This window comes from Melozone crissalis, unplaced genomic scaffold (assembly GCF_028551555.1).
Source record: "Melozone crissalis strain CALT ecotype California unplaced genomic scaffold, PUWL_Pcris_2 ptg000007l_1, whole genome shotgun sequence".
Taxonomy (NCBI): domain Eukaryota; kingdom Metazoa; phylum Chordata; class Aves; order Passeriformes; family Passerellidae; genus Melozone; species Melozone crissalis.
In genome coordinates, this window is record NW_026535785.1 from 10,972,374 (window position 1) to 10,986,019 (window position 13,646).

At 44.4% G+C, this 13,646-nt stretch overlaps 1 protein-coding gene across 2 annotated transcripts; it reads left to right on the plus strand.

The window, feature by feature from the left end:
* Positions 1–310: 310 nt before the first annotated feature.
* On the plus strand, positions 311–13,646 carry AKTIP (AKT interacting protein). 2 transcript variants are annotated; one of them, XM_054296268.1, is made up of 10 exons: positions 311–371; positions 4,436–4,551; positions 5,790–5,995; positions 7,502–7,566; positions 7,649–7,749; positions 8,956–9,044; positions 9,116–9,214; positions 9,441–9,548; positions 10,111–10,171; positions 12,728–13,646. In XM_054296268.1, the coding sequence occupies exons 2-10, from the start codon at positions 4,510–4,512 to the stop codon at positions 12,836–12,838; spliced, it is 882 nt and encodes a 293-aa protein (XP_054152243.1). In that variant the 5' UTR covers positions 311–371; positions 4,436–4,509; the 3' UTR covers positions 12,839–13,646. The 2 variants fall into 2 exon arrangements, with proteins under 2 accessions (XP_054152243.1, XP_054152244.1); XM_054296269.1 differs by having other exon boundaries at positions 12,731–13,646.

The following is a 13,646-nucleotide window of genomic DNA, read 5'->3' on the forward strand; positions in this document are numbered from 1 at the left end:
CCGCTGAGTATTCGCCCTGCTGAGAGAGTGACAGATGCACCCGCCCGGTTCCATTGGTCCGCCAGCCACAGACGGACAGGTTCTCGGGCCAATCGCCGTGCGCGGGGTGAGGCCCGCACCTCCCGTCCCGCGCGGTGACGGAGCCGGGGCGGGCCCGGCGCGTCAGGGCCCGTCCCGCGCTCTGAGTGGCGGCTGCGGCCGCGCCGCCCGCCCCGCGGGGCGGTACTGGCGGCAGCAGGAGCCCATTGGCCGCGGGGGGCGGCCCGGATGTGCGGCCCGAGGGGCGGGCGGTAAATGGGGCTGTGCCGGGGGTAGCGGGAGCGGCGGCGGTGGCGGCGGGCCTGGGCCGCGCGGGGAGCGGCGGAGCCTCGGTGAGTGAGCGCGAGGGGCCACAGCGCCGGCGCTGTCCGGGCGGAGCCTCCCGGGCGGAACGGCGGCGGGGGCGCGGGGGTCCGGTCCCCGCGGCACGGCACGGGAGGGCAGCGGGGCTGTTGTGTCGCTGAGGGCTGCGGGGTGTCCGCGCCCGCGGGGCCGTCACCTGCCGCCGGGAGGGGCCGGGCGGGCGCGGCCCGTTGGGGCTGCCCCGTGAGGGGGGCGAGCGGCGCCGCGGGCCCGGCGGCTGCCAGCGGGGCTCGGCCCGGCGCTGCCAGCGCTCTGCCCGACCCTCCCCGCCCTGCCAGCGGCTTGGCGCTGCCGCACGGCCGCGGCCTCGGCGGGAAACACCCCGGGGCCCGCTCCGCCTTCACAGACTGCGCTTAACCTGCCGTGACCCCGGCTGACAGCTCCCGCTGGAGCGCCCTGTGCCGCGGACTCGGCCGGCCAGCACCCGTGTGTGTCCCTTAGGCTGCTGTCTGAGAGCAGGTGTCGCTGACGTAGATTGCAGTTTCCTGGTGGCCTGAGCTCGTAGCAGCAGGTGCTGGTATGGAGCGTGTAACCCACCTGTGGAAGAGGAGTTGGCGAACAGGCTTGACTGGTCAGTGCTCCTGCTCGCCGCCAGCAGCGGTCCCGTGTTGTCCGGCACGTTAAGGTGTGGGTGAACGAGGCGTGGGGTCCAGAGGCGGTCACGAGAGGCTGTGCTGGGGAGAAATGAGATCCAGGGTGAACTGACAGCAACGGTTGCTGGACAAGCGTGTAACACTGTGTGTGCAGTATGCACTGTTCTCTGGGGCTCTGCTGAAGGAGCTTTTGCTCTCAGATGTGGGAGTGGCTCTCTTTGATTTGTTGACGTTTCCAGAAAATCTTTAGAAGAGTGCTCTGTTCCAGGCAGATAAAGTTTTTTTTTCACATTGCTTTAGTGTTGTGGTTGATCAAATAACTCCTGTTGGTGAGAGGAGAAAAATATGACACATACTACAACAGTGGGTAAAATGGGACTTTTTAAAAATGACAATATCTAATGTAGAGAAGGAAAAGGTGCCAAAGCAAAGAACTTAAATGTTATGATTTTGCTAATGATAACTTCAGTTTTTTGAAGTCTTTTAGAGTGCTGATGAAGCATCAGATGACATTACACTTGCTCTGACTGCTGGTGTGCATTGCATACCTGGAAAGGATGCACATGAAGTTATGCCTGGCAGCAGGTGGCTTTCGGTCCCAGTGTGGTGCTGTGGTAACTTAAAAGGCCTTTGCAAGAAGCAATATTTGAAGTTTGTTCAGAAGTGTTGTCTTTGTCTAGTTGGTGCTTTACTGAAAGGAAAGCACTAGAGAAGAAGGCAGCTGTGGGAGGAGGACAGCTCAGGAGGGTTGCTGTTGCTTGCTATTCCTAAAGCAGGAGAAATCAGTAGAATGCACTGACACACTATTGAGCTCTTCTGGATGAGGTTCTGTGAATGTTGACAATGTGAAAGGAGAGAGAGGGGGATGGTTTTGATTGTTTTTATTCTGTTTTCATAAAATGAAGTGAGAGTATTGGGTTGTTTTGGTTTTAGTAGTTACAGCACTGGAAGATGCCATAATGGTGGGTGCCTTGGGGCAGGCACTGAGCCCTGGGTAGGTGTGAATGCCTAAACTGCCTAGAAATTCCACTTAATAATATCAGAACTTTGCTCTTGTTTGTCTGCTGCAGACGTAGTGTGAAGAAGGATAGGCAGTCAAATTTAAATTTGCTGTTACTTGGTTATTGTTTTTAATACTGATTTTAATCATTTCTGTGATCAGTGATGGGTGGTAAACTACAAGGTGAAGGTACTAGAGAGCAGAAGCAGTTGTGGATAAGTTTCCTTTAGAGCTAAGGTGTTCCACTTTCACTCTGCATAGGAGTCAGTGTGATTAGAAATAAACTTCTAAAACACCCTGGAAGGCTTCCTAAACGCCCCTCTTCTGGGAGGCTTGTACTCTGAGGTTCTGAGTGCTCCACTGTAAACAGGATTTTAGCAGGTGTATGAGACTGGAGGCACTTTAACAATAAATTTAGGATGATACTGTGTATGACTTATAACTGGCAAGCAACTGGATAAAAGGCAACCTGGAAGTTATCCTTTAGCTTAACTAAAGCTCAAATAATATTTTATTAGCTCTTAATAGCATGTAAGTAGGCAAGGCTGGAAGTGTACTGAGATACATAGCTGCTTTCTGAAGGGTGGATCTGGTGGCTGAGCTGCATCCAACATCAGTGGAGAAGTTCCCTGTCTCCCTGGGAGTAGCTTGGGCTGGTTTTTACCTGCCTGTGTTGTTCTTTGTCCTGCTGACTCCTTTTCTCCTATTTTTAGTTCCAGGATAATGCAGCTTGTATTGCCTAGTTGTAAAAAACCTCCAGCCCAAAACAAACAGTCTGATCCCACCCCAATCCCGCAATCGCTGCAGATCCCAGCTGATTGTGTTCCAGCCTGCACCTCACTTGCAGCACTTCTCCCCCTTGTCGGAGCTGGAGCTCAGGTGCTCTTTGTGCGTCAGTTCCTCCGCCCTCCGGAGTTTCCCCAGGAAACGTCTCCTGCCTTCCTGGCCCCGTGTCTTCCTGCCTCACTGCGTCTGGCTGCCTGCATGGAAAAGGCTGTGGCACAGCCCTGTGGCATGGCTCTGCTTTCCAGGCCAGGGATGGGGAAAAGTGAAAACATCTTCTCCCTACTCTCACAGGGCAGCAGCTGTGCTTGGACTTTCTCTCTTCAGCGGCTCAGAATGATGTGGAACTCTGGCTGCTGAACCTGTTGTATGTTGGAATGTTTGAGATGATTTTGGGTGGGGAAATTAATTATTTTTCATCACTTTTCTGAAAGGTGCTTGTGTTTTTTTAATGGTTAGCTGCTGCATAGCCTAGAAGGCTACCATTTGATATTGATGTTTCTTTAAAACATTTAAAATTCCTAGACTTTCTTTGGATAAATTGTCTGGGTATGGTTTGTTTTGTTTGTGAGTGATTTTTTTTTTTTTCTTTGAATAAGATTGGTATTTATTTTAATTTTAGGAAGATTTTGGTCATAATGTTTCAATTTTCTCTATAAACTAATCAGACCAATGATGAACACATGCTGCCTTCCTTACTGCAGTAAAAATGTAGTGTTGACCACAATAAAAACCTGTGCCTCTGGCTCTGTCTCTCTCACATCACTTTAGCTTTCTTGATCCATGCTGGGCAACTTTCTATTAAAGAAACTGAGTAAAGTGCCTCAAAACCTCAGATGATGGAGCCAAAAATGGGAGGGTGAGAGAAGGAAGGAAAGTAGAACTGGAGAGGAAAAAAAGAGTGGAGGCAATAGGCACAGTTCTTGAACCAGGAATAGCAAGACTTAAAAAGACAGAAAGAGAGGAAAGCAAGTACATAGACAGTAGATGACACTGAAACTCCAAATACTGCTGAAGTCCTTGTTATTGGGCTGCTGATCTAAAGAGCACTAAGCCTTAGTGCTAATAATGAAACCATTAAATAAGCCACAGAGAAACTTCTGTGTTCTGTGGCTTTGTCTGTTCCTGGTGGTGTTCCAATGCAGATGAAAACAAAATGACACATACATGAGGCAAACTCAATGAAAGGATCATCTCTGTCACTGGGAATGACAGAGAATTTCTCTAACTGGGACACTTCAGAAATGTGCAAAGTCAAGAATATCTGTAAGGGACAGTTGTTAGCAGGGTCATGGTTCTGTCTGGTGCTGGACTGAAATGGGGAGGTGATAACTTTAATATTTGCCGGTGTAGAGAGTCTTCCTAAACTGTGCTGAGCCAAGAGATGACCCTTTTTTTTTTTCTTCTCATTGGCAAGATGAATATGGAATGCAGAATGTAGAGTCCTTTTCTAGCAGAAAGGAGGCGGAGATTCAGGTGCAAAAATAGACACGTTGTTCTTCTGGAGCACGTAATAGAGCTTTGGCATTTGTAACTCTTGTTGGTCTTACATGAAGTTTTCTCCTGAAGTTACAGAACAGTAATGACTGCAGAATTAGATCTGATATATAGAGTGCTGTTTATCTGTTAAATGCCTGTTTGTTCTGTGTCCTTTTAGGGTACAAGTCCAAAGGGCCTGAGGACACCCCGAAGGCAGCGGGAAGTTGCAGCCCCTTGTTTGGCATTCGCGTTATGAACCCTTTCTGGAGCATGTCTACAGGTTCTGTGCGCAAGGTGTGCAATGAGTGGATGCCAGGGAGCATTGTCATGCTTGGGAGGGGTGCTGGCAGTGCTGGGAAAAAACATCAGGTGATCTGCACATGGTGTTTTATTGTGCATTTATCCCCAGGGTTGTGATCACCTTCAGTAAAAGTGTAAACTAGCTCTGAGCTGTGTTAGCTGGAGTGTGCCTGTGCATAGTCTACTCCAGAATTTGTTGACTTTTTTATCTGAAGCATCTTTAAGTAGGAAGTGTGAAATAAATTAGATCAAGTGGTGGAAACGCTTTTTTCTTAAGACATTTTAGTGTCTTATGTAGAGCTTAGCCATAGCATGTGCAATGAGCTTTGACAAAACTATGCCTCTATAGTGCTGTTGCTGCTTGAGGTTGTAGCAGTAATAACAGCATGGGAGTTCTAGGGTTAATCACTTCCCAGGTGCTCAGTACTAGGGCAAATTATGTAACATTGATCATGAGATCATGAGTCCAGGTCTTGGGCCCTTCAAAACACCACAGCTTAAATCCTGCCTTTAGTCACCACGTGTAGCCTAAGCACAAGTCTGTAGCCTGCGCATTCGTCCTGGCAATCTGTAGAATAATTTTGGGGTCTGTGAGTAGTACAGTGCTTGTTGGCAGTGGTTTGTTCTTTTCTTCCAAGAAAAGACAGCAAAGGCATAAAAAGGTTCCTGTAGTAAAACTACTTAAACTTGGTGCAACTGCCAAGGGGTGATTCTTTCACTGTAGGAGTGAGCTATAGGATCATTTCCAAGTGGAATGTCTTAAGCACAGGCAGGAAGTGAAATACATAAAACCTTGTTTTCATCTCAGTTTTACTACACTAAAGAGTCTTTGAAGTCTGCAGTGTGAGGATGCTTGTCAGTAGAAATGATTTATCATGATGCACTGTGTGCTAGAAATAGATTGGCTTGTAAGCTGATGTTATATACTGTCTGGTTTCAGGTTCTAAATAAATGTAAGCCTCCTTAAGCATTTGACCTAATCTGCAGATTTCCTATCCAGCATTGAATACTTTTGTACTTGTAGGTTGTGTTCAGTTGAACAAAAGTCTATATAAAAATAAAATTCAAAGGGACACCCCTCCATGCCCTTCTTCAAGCAATAGACCTCCAAAACCCAAGATATGTTTCATTGGCCTAACTTGAATTACCATAATTTGGTTTAAAGTGTGTTCATATGTTAAATGTGTCTGAAATATGGTCTGTGATCTCATGGCTCTCCTTTGGTTTGATAGAGATCTGACACTGAAGAGAAAACGCTGAGTGCAGAGCTTCGAACCAGTCCCCTGCGAGGATCTGCAAAGAAACAGTTGCCTTCCATCCCAAAGAATGCTGTGCCAATAACCAAGCCTGCTTCACCTGCCACCTCCTCCCAGTCCACCAATGGAACACATGCTTCCTATGGGCCTTTTTATTTGGAGTACTCACTACTTGCAGAATTGTAGGTTTTCACTTTTTTCATCTTTTTTAGGTCACTGGGCTTATGCTTCAGTGGGGAAAAAGCCCTGCAGGGGCCTAGTTCTTGCATGATGTCTGTCATAGTCTTTGAAGGCAGGAAAACATTGTCTGCAGAGTTCTTTTTCTGGAGCAGCAGCCTTGATCTCTTGAGACAGAAAGGGAGAAGAAAGATGAGATTTTAAGGGGTGCTTTTAGATGTCATTCTCTGAATTATTACATTTCTTAATCTTGAAGTAAGCACATTGTGAGTTTAGTTATCCTAATAGCTTTTTGGTCAGAAATACCAAGTATTTGAAAAAGTATTAAAATAGAAGCAAGCAGATGTCAGGTGGGAAGATGCTCATGAATATATGGTGCTCTCAGTGGAGTTAGGATGTGGGACCTTCCTTCAGTTGTCACATGAAACACTTGAACACTGCCTGATCCATTTGATCAAGTGGATGTTGGGAAGTCTGTATTCATTTCTGTGATATTTAATGTAAAACTTGTGAGGGTGGAGCTGCATTTCACCCATCTAGTGATTTGTAGGCTGCTGTGGGAGCATAACAATCTGTCTTGAGAACTTTCTAGTTATATAATGGTTAGTGCTACAGAGCTGAAGGGACTTCCTCTGTAATAGACATACTGGATTCCCAAGTATGTGGTGCCTTTTGGAATGAAATCCCTGGAGTCCTTATGCAACACTGAGTCTCAGTTCTTGTATTTAACTGTTAAATTGAAAGTGAGAACTCTCAAAACATTTATTTCTTTTTCAAGGAATTGACATTGCCTTTTAATTCAAGAAAGATATTTTTCTTCTGAGTAAATATATTGGTACTATAATGCAAATTCATTATTGGGGAACTAATAACAAATGCTAGGGAGATGGTAAGCAGAGAACAGTGTTAATGTTTTGCTTTAAGATTGCTGTTTATTTGTGCAAGCATGTAGAGTTTAATGAACTCTACACCAAGTAACTGGAAAATCTGTGAAGTTAATTTGGTTTTTGGTTTGTTCTGGCCATTGTCAGTGTAATCTTAGCTTGATCTGCAGCATAGTGTCATCTAAAACTGAAAAAAATACTTGTTTAAAATTGAGGTTGGAGTTTGATCACATTTCAGCAGCAACTACAATTGACTGTGAATCTGTGTTCAAAATTACTTAATTGAATTTATTTTTTCTACCTTACTTTGAGACTGGGATTCTGTAGAAAATTGTTAATTTCTAATTTCTATACTGACATGCTAAATGTATCTACTAAGGGAAGAGGTTTTGTGCTTCTCTACTTAGTTTTCTCAGGAAGGAGTAGTGTTCTCTGCTAGTAAGTCCTCAGGTGGAGTGGTGTGGAAGGCAGGAGGGAAAGAGTGTGATTTCACTATATTTGCCACCTCCTTCTGTGAGCAGCCTTGGGAACGGGGAGTGAGTTTGTGGAAGGAAGCCCTGTTGGGCTGTGGGTGGTGCGTGCTGGGTTTGCTGTGTCTGTGGCTCTGAGAGCTCTCTCTGATTGCAGCACCTTGGTGGTGAAGCAGAAGTTGCCCGGTGTCTACGTGCAGCCCTCGTACCGATCGGCTTTGAGTAAGTTTAAACTTCACTTTAAATTCTTTTATCTCTGTACACTTGTTAATTCCTTCACTTAAGCAAACTTTCTCCCTTGCAGTGTGGTTTGGTGTGATATTCATAAGGCATGGGCTGTACCAGGATGGTGTGTTCAAGTTCACTGTCTATATCCCTGATAATTACCCAGATGGAGACTGCCCGGTAGGTGGCTGTGTCTTGGCTTTTCCTTCTTTCCTGGTGGTGTAAGTGTAGCTTTTTGTTAAAGCTGATGCACCAATTAGTTTCCCTTTTCCTTGAACTCATTTTGTTCACTTGACTGGGCTCATTTGCCATGTCTTGTACACATTTGCAAACCACTGTGGAGGAATTGCATTACTCTGATTACTGAGACTGGTGTGGAGTGAACTTCCTGAGGTCAGATGCTTTAGGGTGTTAAGAAATCAACCAGTTCTTTCCCTCCACTCTTGATTTGCTACTTCCTCAGCAGGAACTTGAAACTAAAGCCCTTAGAGGTATCAGAATTCTGAGTAGTGATATAATGCAATGTAAAATCCAGACACCTCTGCTGTGCTTGCTATAATACTGCAGGATTTCTTGATTAGTTCCTGGTTTCATTGTAATGTAGAAGAGACAAAAATTTGAGAACATGGTGAAGCAAAGGGAGAAGGAGATAGGTAGTAGTAGGAGATCGGTGTTATATTCCATCTCTGCTTTCTCTTTAGTGAAAGAGTTCCAAGTTATTAGACCAATTTTAAAATAAAAATAAAAGAAGTAATTTGTGGCAGTCAGACTCTTCAGAGTAGCTTACCCTCTTGGCCACACTTCTTTAAGAGGGAGATTTGAGGGCAGGTGCACACAACTGCTGTGTTGGATAGCTGCATGCTTGGTGTCAAGTTTTATGTAAAGCTCTCATCCTTAAAATAACAGAACTAGTAGGAAACCTTTCTTTTGAAACTCAGTTTTCTTTTGGAAAAACATGCGAGCATGTTCATGAGCTGTACAGAGCTGAAGACACCAAGGTGTCACTGCTCAGGTTAAGTATGTAGGATAAAAAAAAAGTATTGATTGTAGCTCAGGTATGTAAAAAGCTTTCAGTCACAAATAGCTAAACCAGAAAAACTCCTTTAATCTGTTCTTATCTGATATTACCTGTGTTGGCACTAGTGCCTGTGCAGTTAACTGGATTAGTTTCCTGATTTGGTGATAGCATGTGAGAGAGGACAAGACCCTGCATGTTACACAGGTGTGTTGGGTTACAGTTTCACAGCTGGGAGCAATCACTTGCAGTTGCTTTGTTTTAATACAGTAACAATTAAGTATTTGGAAGCAACACTTGACTGACCTTCACCCAATGGTGTTGGCATTAGGATTGAAGTTGTCATAATGAATTTTTTTTTTCTAACACAGCGCTTGGTTTTTGACCTGCCTGTCTTCCACCCACTAGTGGACCCTTTATCTGGTGAACTGGATGTGAAAAGAGCATTTGCAAAATGGAGGTTAGTGCTGACAATTTGATGGATAATTTGGGAAGTTTGTTCCATTCTTCATCATGCTTTGTTCTTTTTAGGAGAAATCATAACCACATATGGCAAGTGTTGATGTATGCTCGCAGAGTCTTCTACAAGATTGACACAACCAGTCCTCTGAACCCTGAGGCTGCAGTGCTGTGAGTATCTTCCATGTGTATGGGCATGGCCTCTTAAGAGGTTTTGGCATAAAAAAACATTTGTTTTTTTGCAGAAACGAGATTTGTAAAATTCTGTCCACTCGTGGTCTCTGCCTCCAGGCTTGGTTGTGTTAGGAACTCAAGTTGGGGTTTGCCAAGTCTGTGCTTCTAGAGCAAAGTTATGGCTCCTTGCAGTTACTTAACATTACTTACTTCTGTCTTGCAGGTATGAAAAGGATGTTCAGCTGTTCAAAAGTAAAGTGGTAGACAGTGTCAAACTATGCAGTAGTCATTTATTTGATCAGCCCAAAATAGAGGACCCTTATGCAATCATGTGAGTACTCTGAACAAATTCACCCTGTCCCAATGTTTTGAGAGCAAGTTTTGGTGTAGTTGCTGATGGCAGCCTTTCTCTGTCAGGCTAAGTGACCTGCTTGTGTTATAGAAAAAGAAATCTCCAAACAATAACCAAACCAACCTCAGAACAAACAAAAAGCCCTTAAACACCCATCTCCCTCAGGCAGAAATGCCCATGAATTAACATTGCTTTCTGGCTTTCCTGAGCTCAGTTTGCACAACTGTAGCTTTGGTCAGAGTTGTAAAATCCTTCTAAAGCTTGGATGCATGGGGGATGGAGTAGTCAGCTCCATGGTGAATATGAGTGGTTTTTCATGTCACATGTGCTGAATTTCCAGTTGTCAGAAATGAAAACCGAAACATTTATTGTTGAAAAGATCCATGACAGTATGAATTTAGTTCTTAACTATATGTTTTAACACCACTTATAATTTACTTAAAATTCAATGAACTAAACAAAGGAAAATCACTGCTTTCTGCTCTCTTTGCTGTAGTTTGCAAAAAATGCCAAGTAAGAGTAAACTGTACTTTTTCTGTAGTTTTTCTCCATGGAATCCAGCTATACATGATGAAGCTAGAGAGAAGATGTTGACACAGAAGGTACGTGCAAAGTTCACATTCTCACTCTAGGAAGGGTTTATTGCCTGATAGAGGAAGAAAGATTCTCTGTCTCTGTGTACTGGAGAGACCTTTTCCCATCCCTCTTTTGGCTCAGCAGGAATGCTGGAGCTGCTGTGGCCTCCTAACGAAGCAGTTATGTCACTGCTCTAACTTCAGTGTGTTGAGTAATTAGTCACTTAGCCAGAAAGCTTTGTTAGTACAACTCTTGGCACAGAACAGATTTTTTTCTTGATTGTTTATGGGTGGAAGGGTTGAAGAGATTCACTGGCAGCCTGTTAGCTTGTCCTGCACTTGTCATGACTGTTACCATTACTCATTTCATTGCCTGACAATCCCCAGCTGCTTTGTTTTCTTCTGTTGAGATCTTTTATTACTGAATCAAAGCTTCAGCACTTTCTTCTCCTTGCAAAGTTTCTGAAGCAGCACAAGCACAGTCTCTTGCTCACATCTCCAATGCTGCAGATGTCTGATGAGGCAACATCAGTTCATCAAAAGGTGCTGGGAGTTCCTTCCATCCCAGAGTGCTCTTTCTGACAGAGCAGGAATGTGTTGGCTCATAGAGCTTTCACCTGATGGGTGATGGGATGCAAGAGATTCAGACTGTTCATGTGTTTTGTTTTCTTAATTACTGCTTTGCACTTGACAAGGCACACAGCAATTCAGAGTCTGTACTGAGTGGCCTGACAAGTCAATCCACTTGTAGTACAAAGGGATTCTGAAACAGTGGCTGCTGTCATAGCTGGACTGGCAAGGAAATGCACTCGGAATGTTTTGGTTACTGACTTGGCCTAGAGCTGTGTAATGGTTTGCTGGGGGTTTGGGTAATGAGAAATTATTTTTTGTCCATTTGAACTTGTCTTCCACACTTCATGCTTTACCCTCATGTTCTTGCATGTCTTCTGGCATGAATGAGCTTTTTAAATTGATCTTAATACAGCACACTGCCTGAGCTCAGTGTGGCAGTACTCACAGCTGCCAGAGTCACATTAGAGCCTCAGAACACACAGGAAAATATTTTGTCAAGATTGACTTCTTGATGTTCACAGAAAACTTGAGAAATACTTTTGATACTTCTTTTTCTCATCCCTTTCTCCTTCATTCTTCACCTCCTTCTTATACTTAAATCAAAGACAAAAAATAGGTCAGAATGCTTGAAATGGAAGGAGTCTGATATTGTCTCAGAGACTGATAGCTAACAGTGACCTTGCTTTTGTCCTGTTTTCTTTGGTGATGCCTGTTGATTTCTTTTTAGGTGAAAACAAACATCTTCAGTAACTCTTGCATGCATAGTACTGTGTTGCTCCAGTTGTTTGTTGATAGGAATGGCCCAGCTTCTGTGCTGTAGGTGTGTCCCAAAGTGTCAGTGTAGCTGAGAGTGTTCCTTGTAAAAACAAATTCCCAAATCTTCCTACAGCCCTGGATGCTTGTTTATTATTCCTTAATTCTATTCCTTGGGTAACAGCTAGGCCACTCAGGAGGGGCAGTGATGTCCCAGTTCCCTGCTGAGCACTTGGCTTTTCCAAGGTGTGGCTCCTGTGAGCAGCATGGGAGAGGCAGCTGCCACTGCCAGGCTCAGGCTGAACTCATCCCTCTTGTTTGCTGTTGTCCAACGTGTTATGGCAGGTCTGTCACACGCTGTCACCTTTGGCACAAAGCATGGGGAGGGGCAGAAGTGCAGGTTCTCTCTTCCTGCTGCATTCATTTACTTTGTCAAGTAAAAGACTTTCCATGTTATAACCAAGGCTGCTCACACACTTTTCACTTTCTACAGCTCAGTACACCATTCCTGGTGTGTTGTAGTTGTTGTACACTTCCTGCTATTAAAATAATCCTGCAAGCTCTTCTGCTGCTTTGGCCAGCTAGAGGAGATGTCTCATTTACTGATCTTTGCTTTGAATCTACAGATGCTCCAAGTTGTATCTTTTTTCTTCCATTTCAACCTTTGGTTTTTTTGTCTTCTAAATTGCAGTAGTGAGTTCCAAATGTTTGTTGCACTGGGTAGTAGTTACTGTCAAGTATTTAACTGTGACAAATGCTCAGGGAAGGGAAGGACAGGACCATCCTTGGAAAGCATTAGGAAACTCCCATGTTTAGCAAAGGCGTTAATTGCTACTTTGGCACATTAATTTGGGTTCCCATCCACCTGTGGGGTGCAGGGTTCCTCCCCAGCACACCCAGCATTGCAGGCAGAACTCCAGGAGCGGTGCTGGGGCAGGTTTGGATTGGCATTTCTTTCTGTAGAGCCAAGAAACGTGCTGAGGAGCAGTGCAGTGCTGGGGCCTCCAAGCAAAAGGAGTATCCTGGAGTCTTTATGGTGGGAGAGGGCAGCTGTACCCAAGTCCTAAAACTCCTCTATTGTCAGGGTAGTTCTGCAGATGCTACACATGTTCCTAGAAATTAAACCAGTGGCCATCTTACTATTCCTCTTTGAAGAGAGGCAATGGTGCTTGTATTTGCTAAGGGTAAAATAGATGGAGGGGGAGCTGAGGGGGTTTGGGTGTGTTAGAATTGTAACTTCAGCTTTGTTTTCCCCAGAAGAAGCCGGAAGATCAGCACTGCAAAAGCATGCACGTCTCTGGCCTGTCCTGGGTGAAGCCTGGCTCAGTGCAGCCCTTCAGCAAAGAAGAGAAGACAATGCCCACTTAGCTGTCCTGGACACTGGTGCACACAACACTTTCTGGGGGTGGAGGGAATGTAACGGAGGGAGAAACAGCAAAGAGCAGTTTCCTTCTTGACTACGGATTAGTAAAACCCGACTGGTAGCAGTGACTGCAGTAAACCTGTTCAATGGATTACTGACTCTTCATGTTTTACATATGCATTAGGTTTTAAAGGCTTGCCTGGAGTTTGGAAGTCTCTCTTGAACACTACAGTACTTCTACCTGAAGACTGTCTAGGGTGGGTAATTCCTCAGGGCTCTGAAATGCCTGGAGGTTTTGGGTTGGTTTTTAAGCTTTTATTTTTTCCCTCCAGGAATAGCAATTTTTTAAGAAGAATCTTAAATCACTGGCGGAAATATTAGTATGAGAAATACGATGCCAGAGTTAAGCTGTGTTATGTAAACTAATATAGCAGAGTTAAACACTATATTTAATGGTTTTAAATACTTTTGGTTTCTATTGTAAATATGTTAGGATTTGAAATTGTAAATAGACGGTTCATTGACTCCATTTAGCACTTTCCAGAAGTAAAGCTGGGGATGATGTATGATGTATTATTGATTTGTAAATGGATACTGTCACTAAAGCGCACATTAGTCTGGCAGGGTGAAAGCAGAATGTCAGGCTTGGTTGACTTTTTAGTACAGAAACACTAAAATCAAAGGTTTTAATGGTTGTGTCTTGAGCTAATAAAATCTTAGAGGGTTTTAGGTTCCCTAGGTGTCTAGGGGATTTCTTAGGATAGTTGACTGATGTGTGTTAATAGTGACAAAATAAAAAGAAACTGTGCTCTA

What these genes read in the sequence shown, in the direction of transcription:
- AKTIP (XM_054296268.1), top strand. Translation starts at nt 4,510, where the DNA reads ATGAACCCTTTCTGGAGCATGTCTACAGGTTCTGTGCGCAAG. An exon ending in CTCGTACCGATCGGCTTTGA is followed by an intron (nt 7,567 to 7,648) that starts GTAAGTTTAAAC and finishes TCTCCCTTGCAG; the next exon opens with TGTGGTTTGGTGTGATATTC. An exon ending in AGAGCATTTGCAAAATGGAG is followed by an intron (nt 9,045 to 9,115) that starts GTTAGTGCTGAC and finishes TGTTCTTTTTAG; the next exon opens with GAGAAATCATAACCACATAT.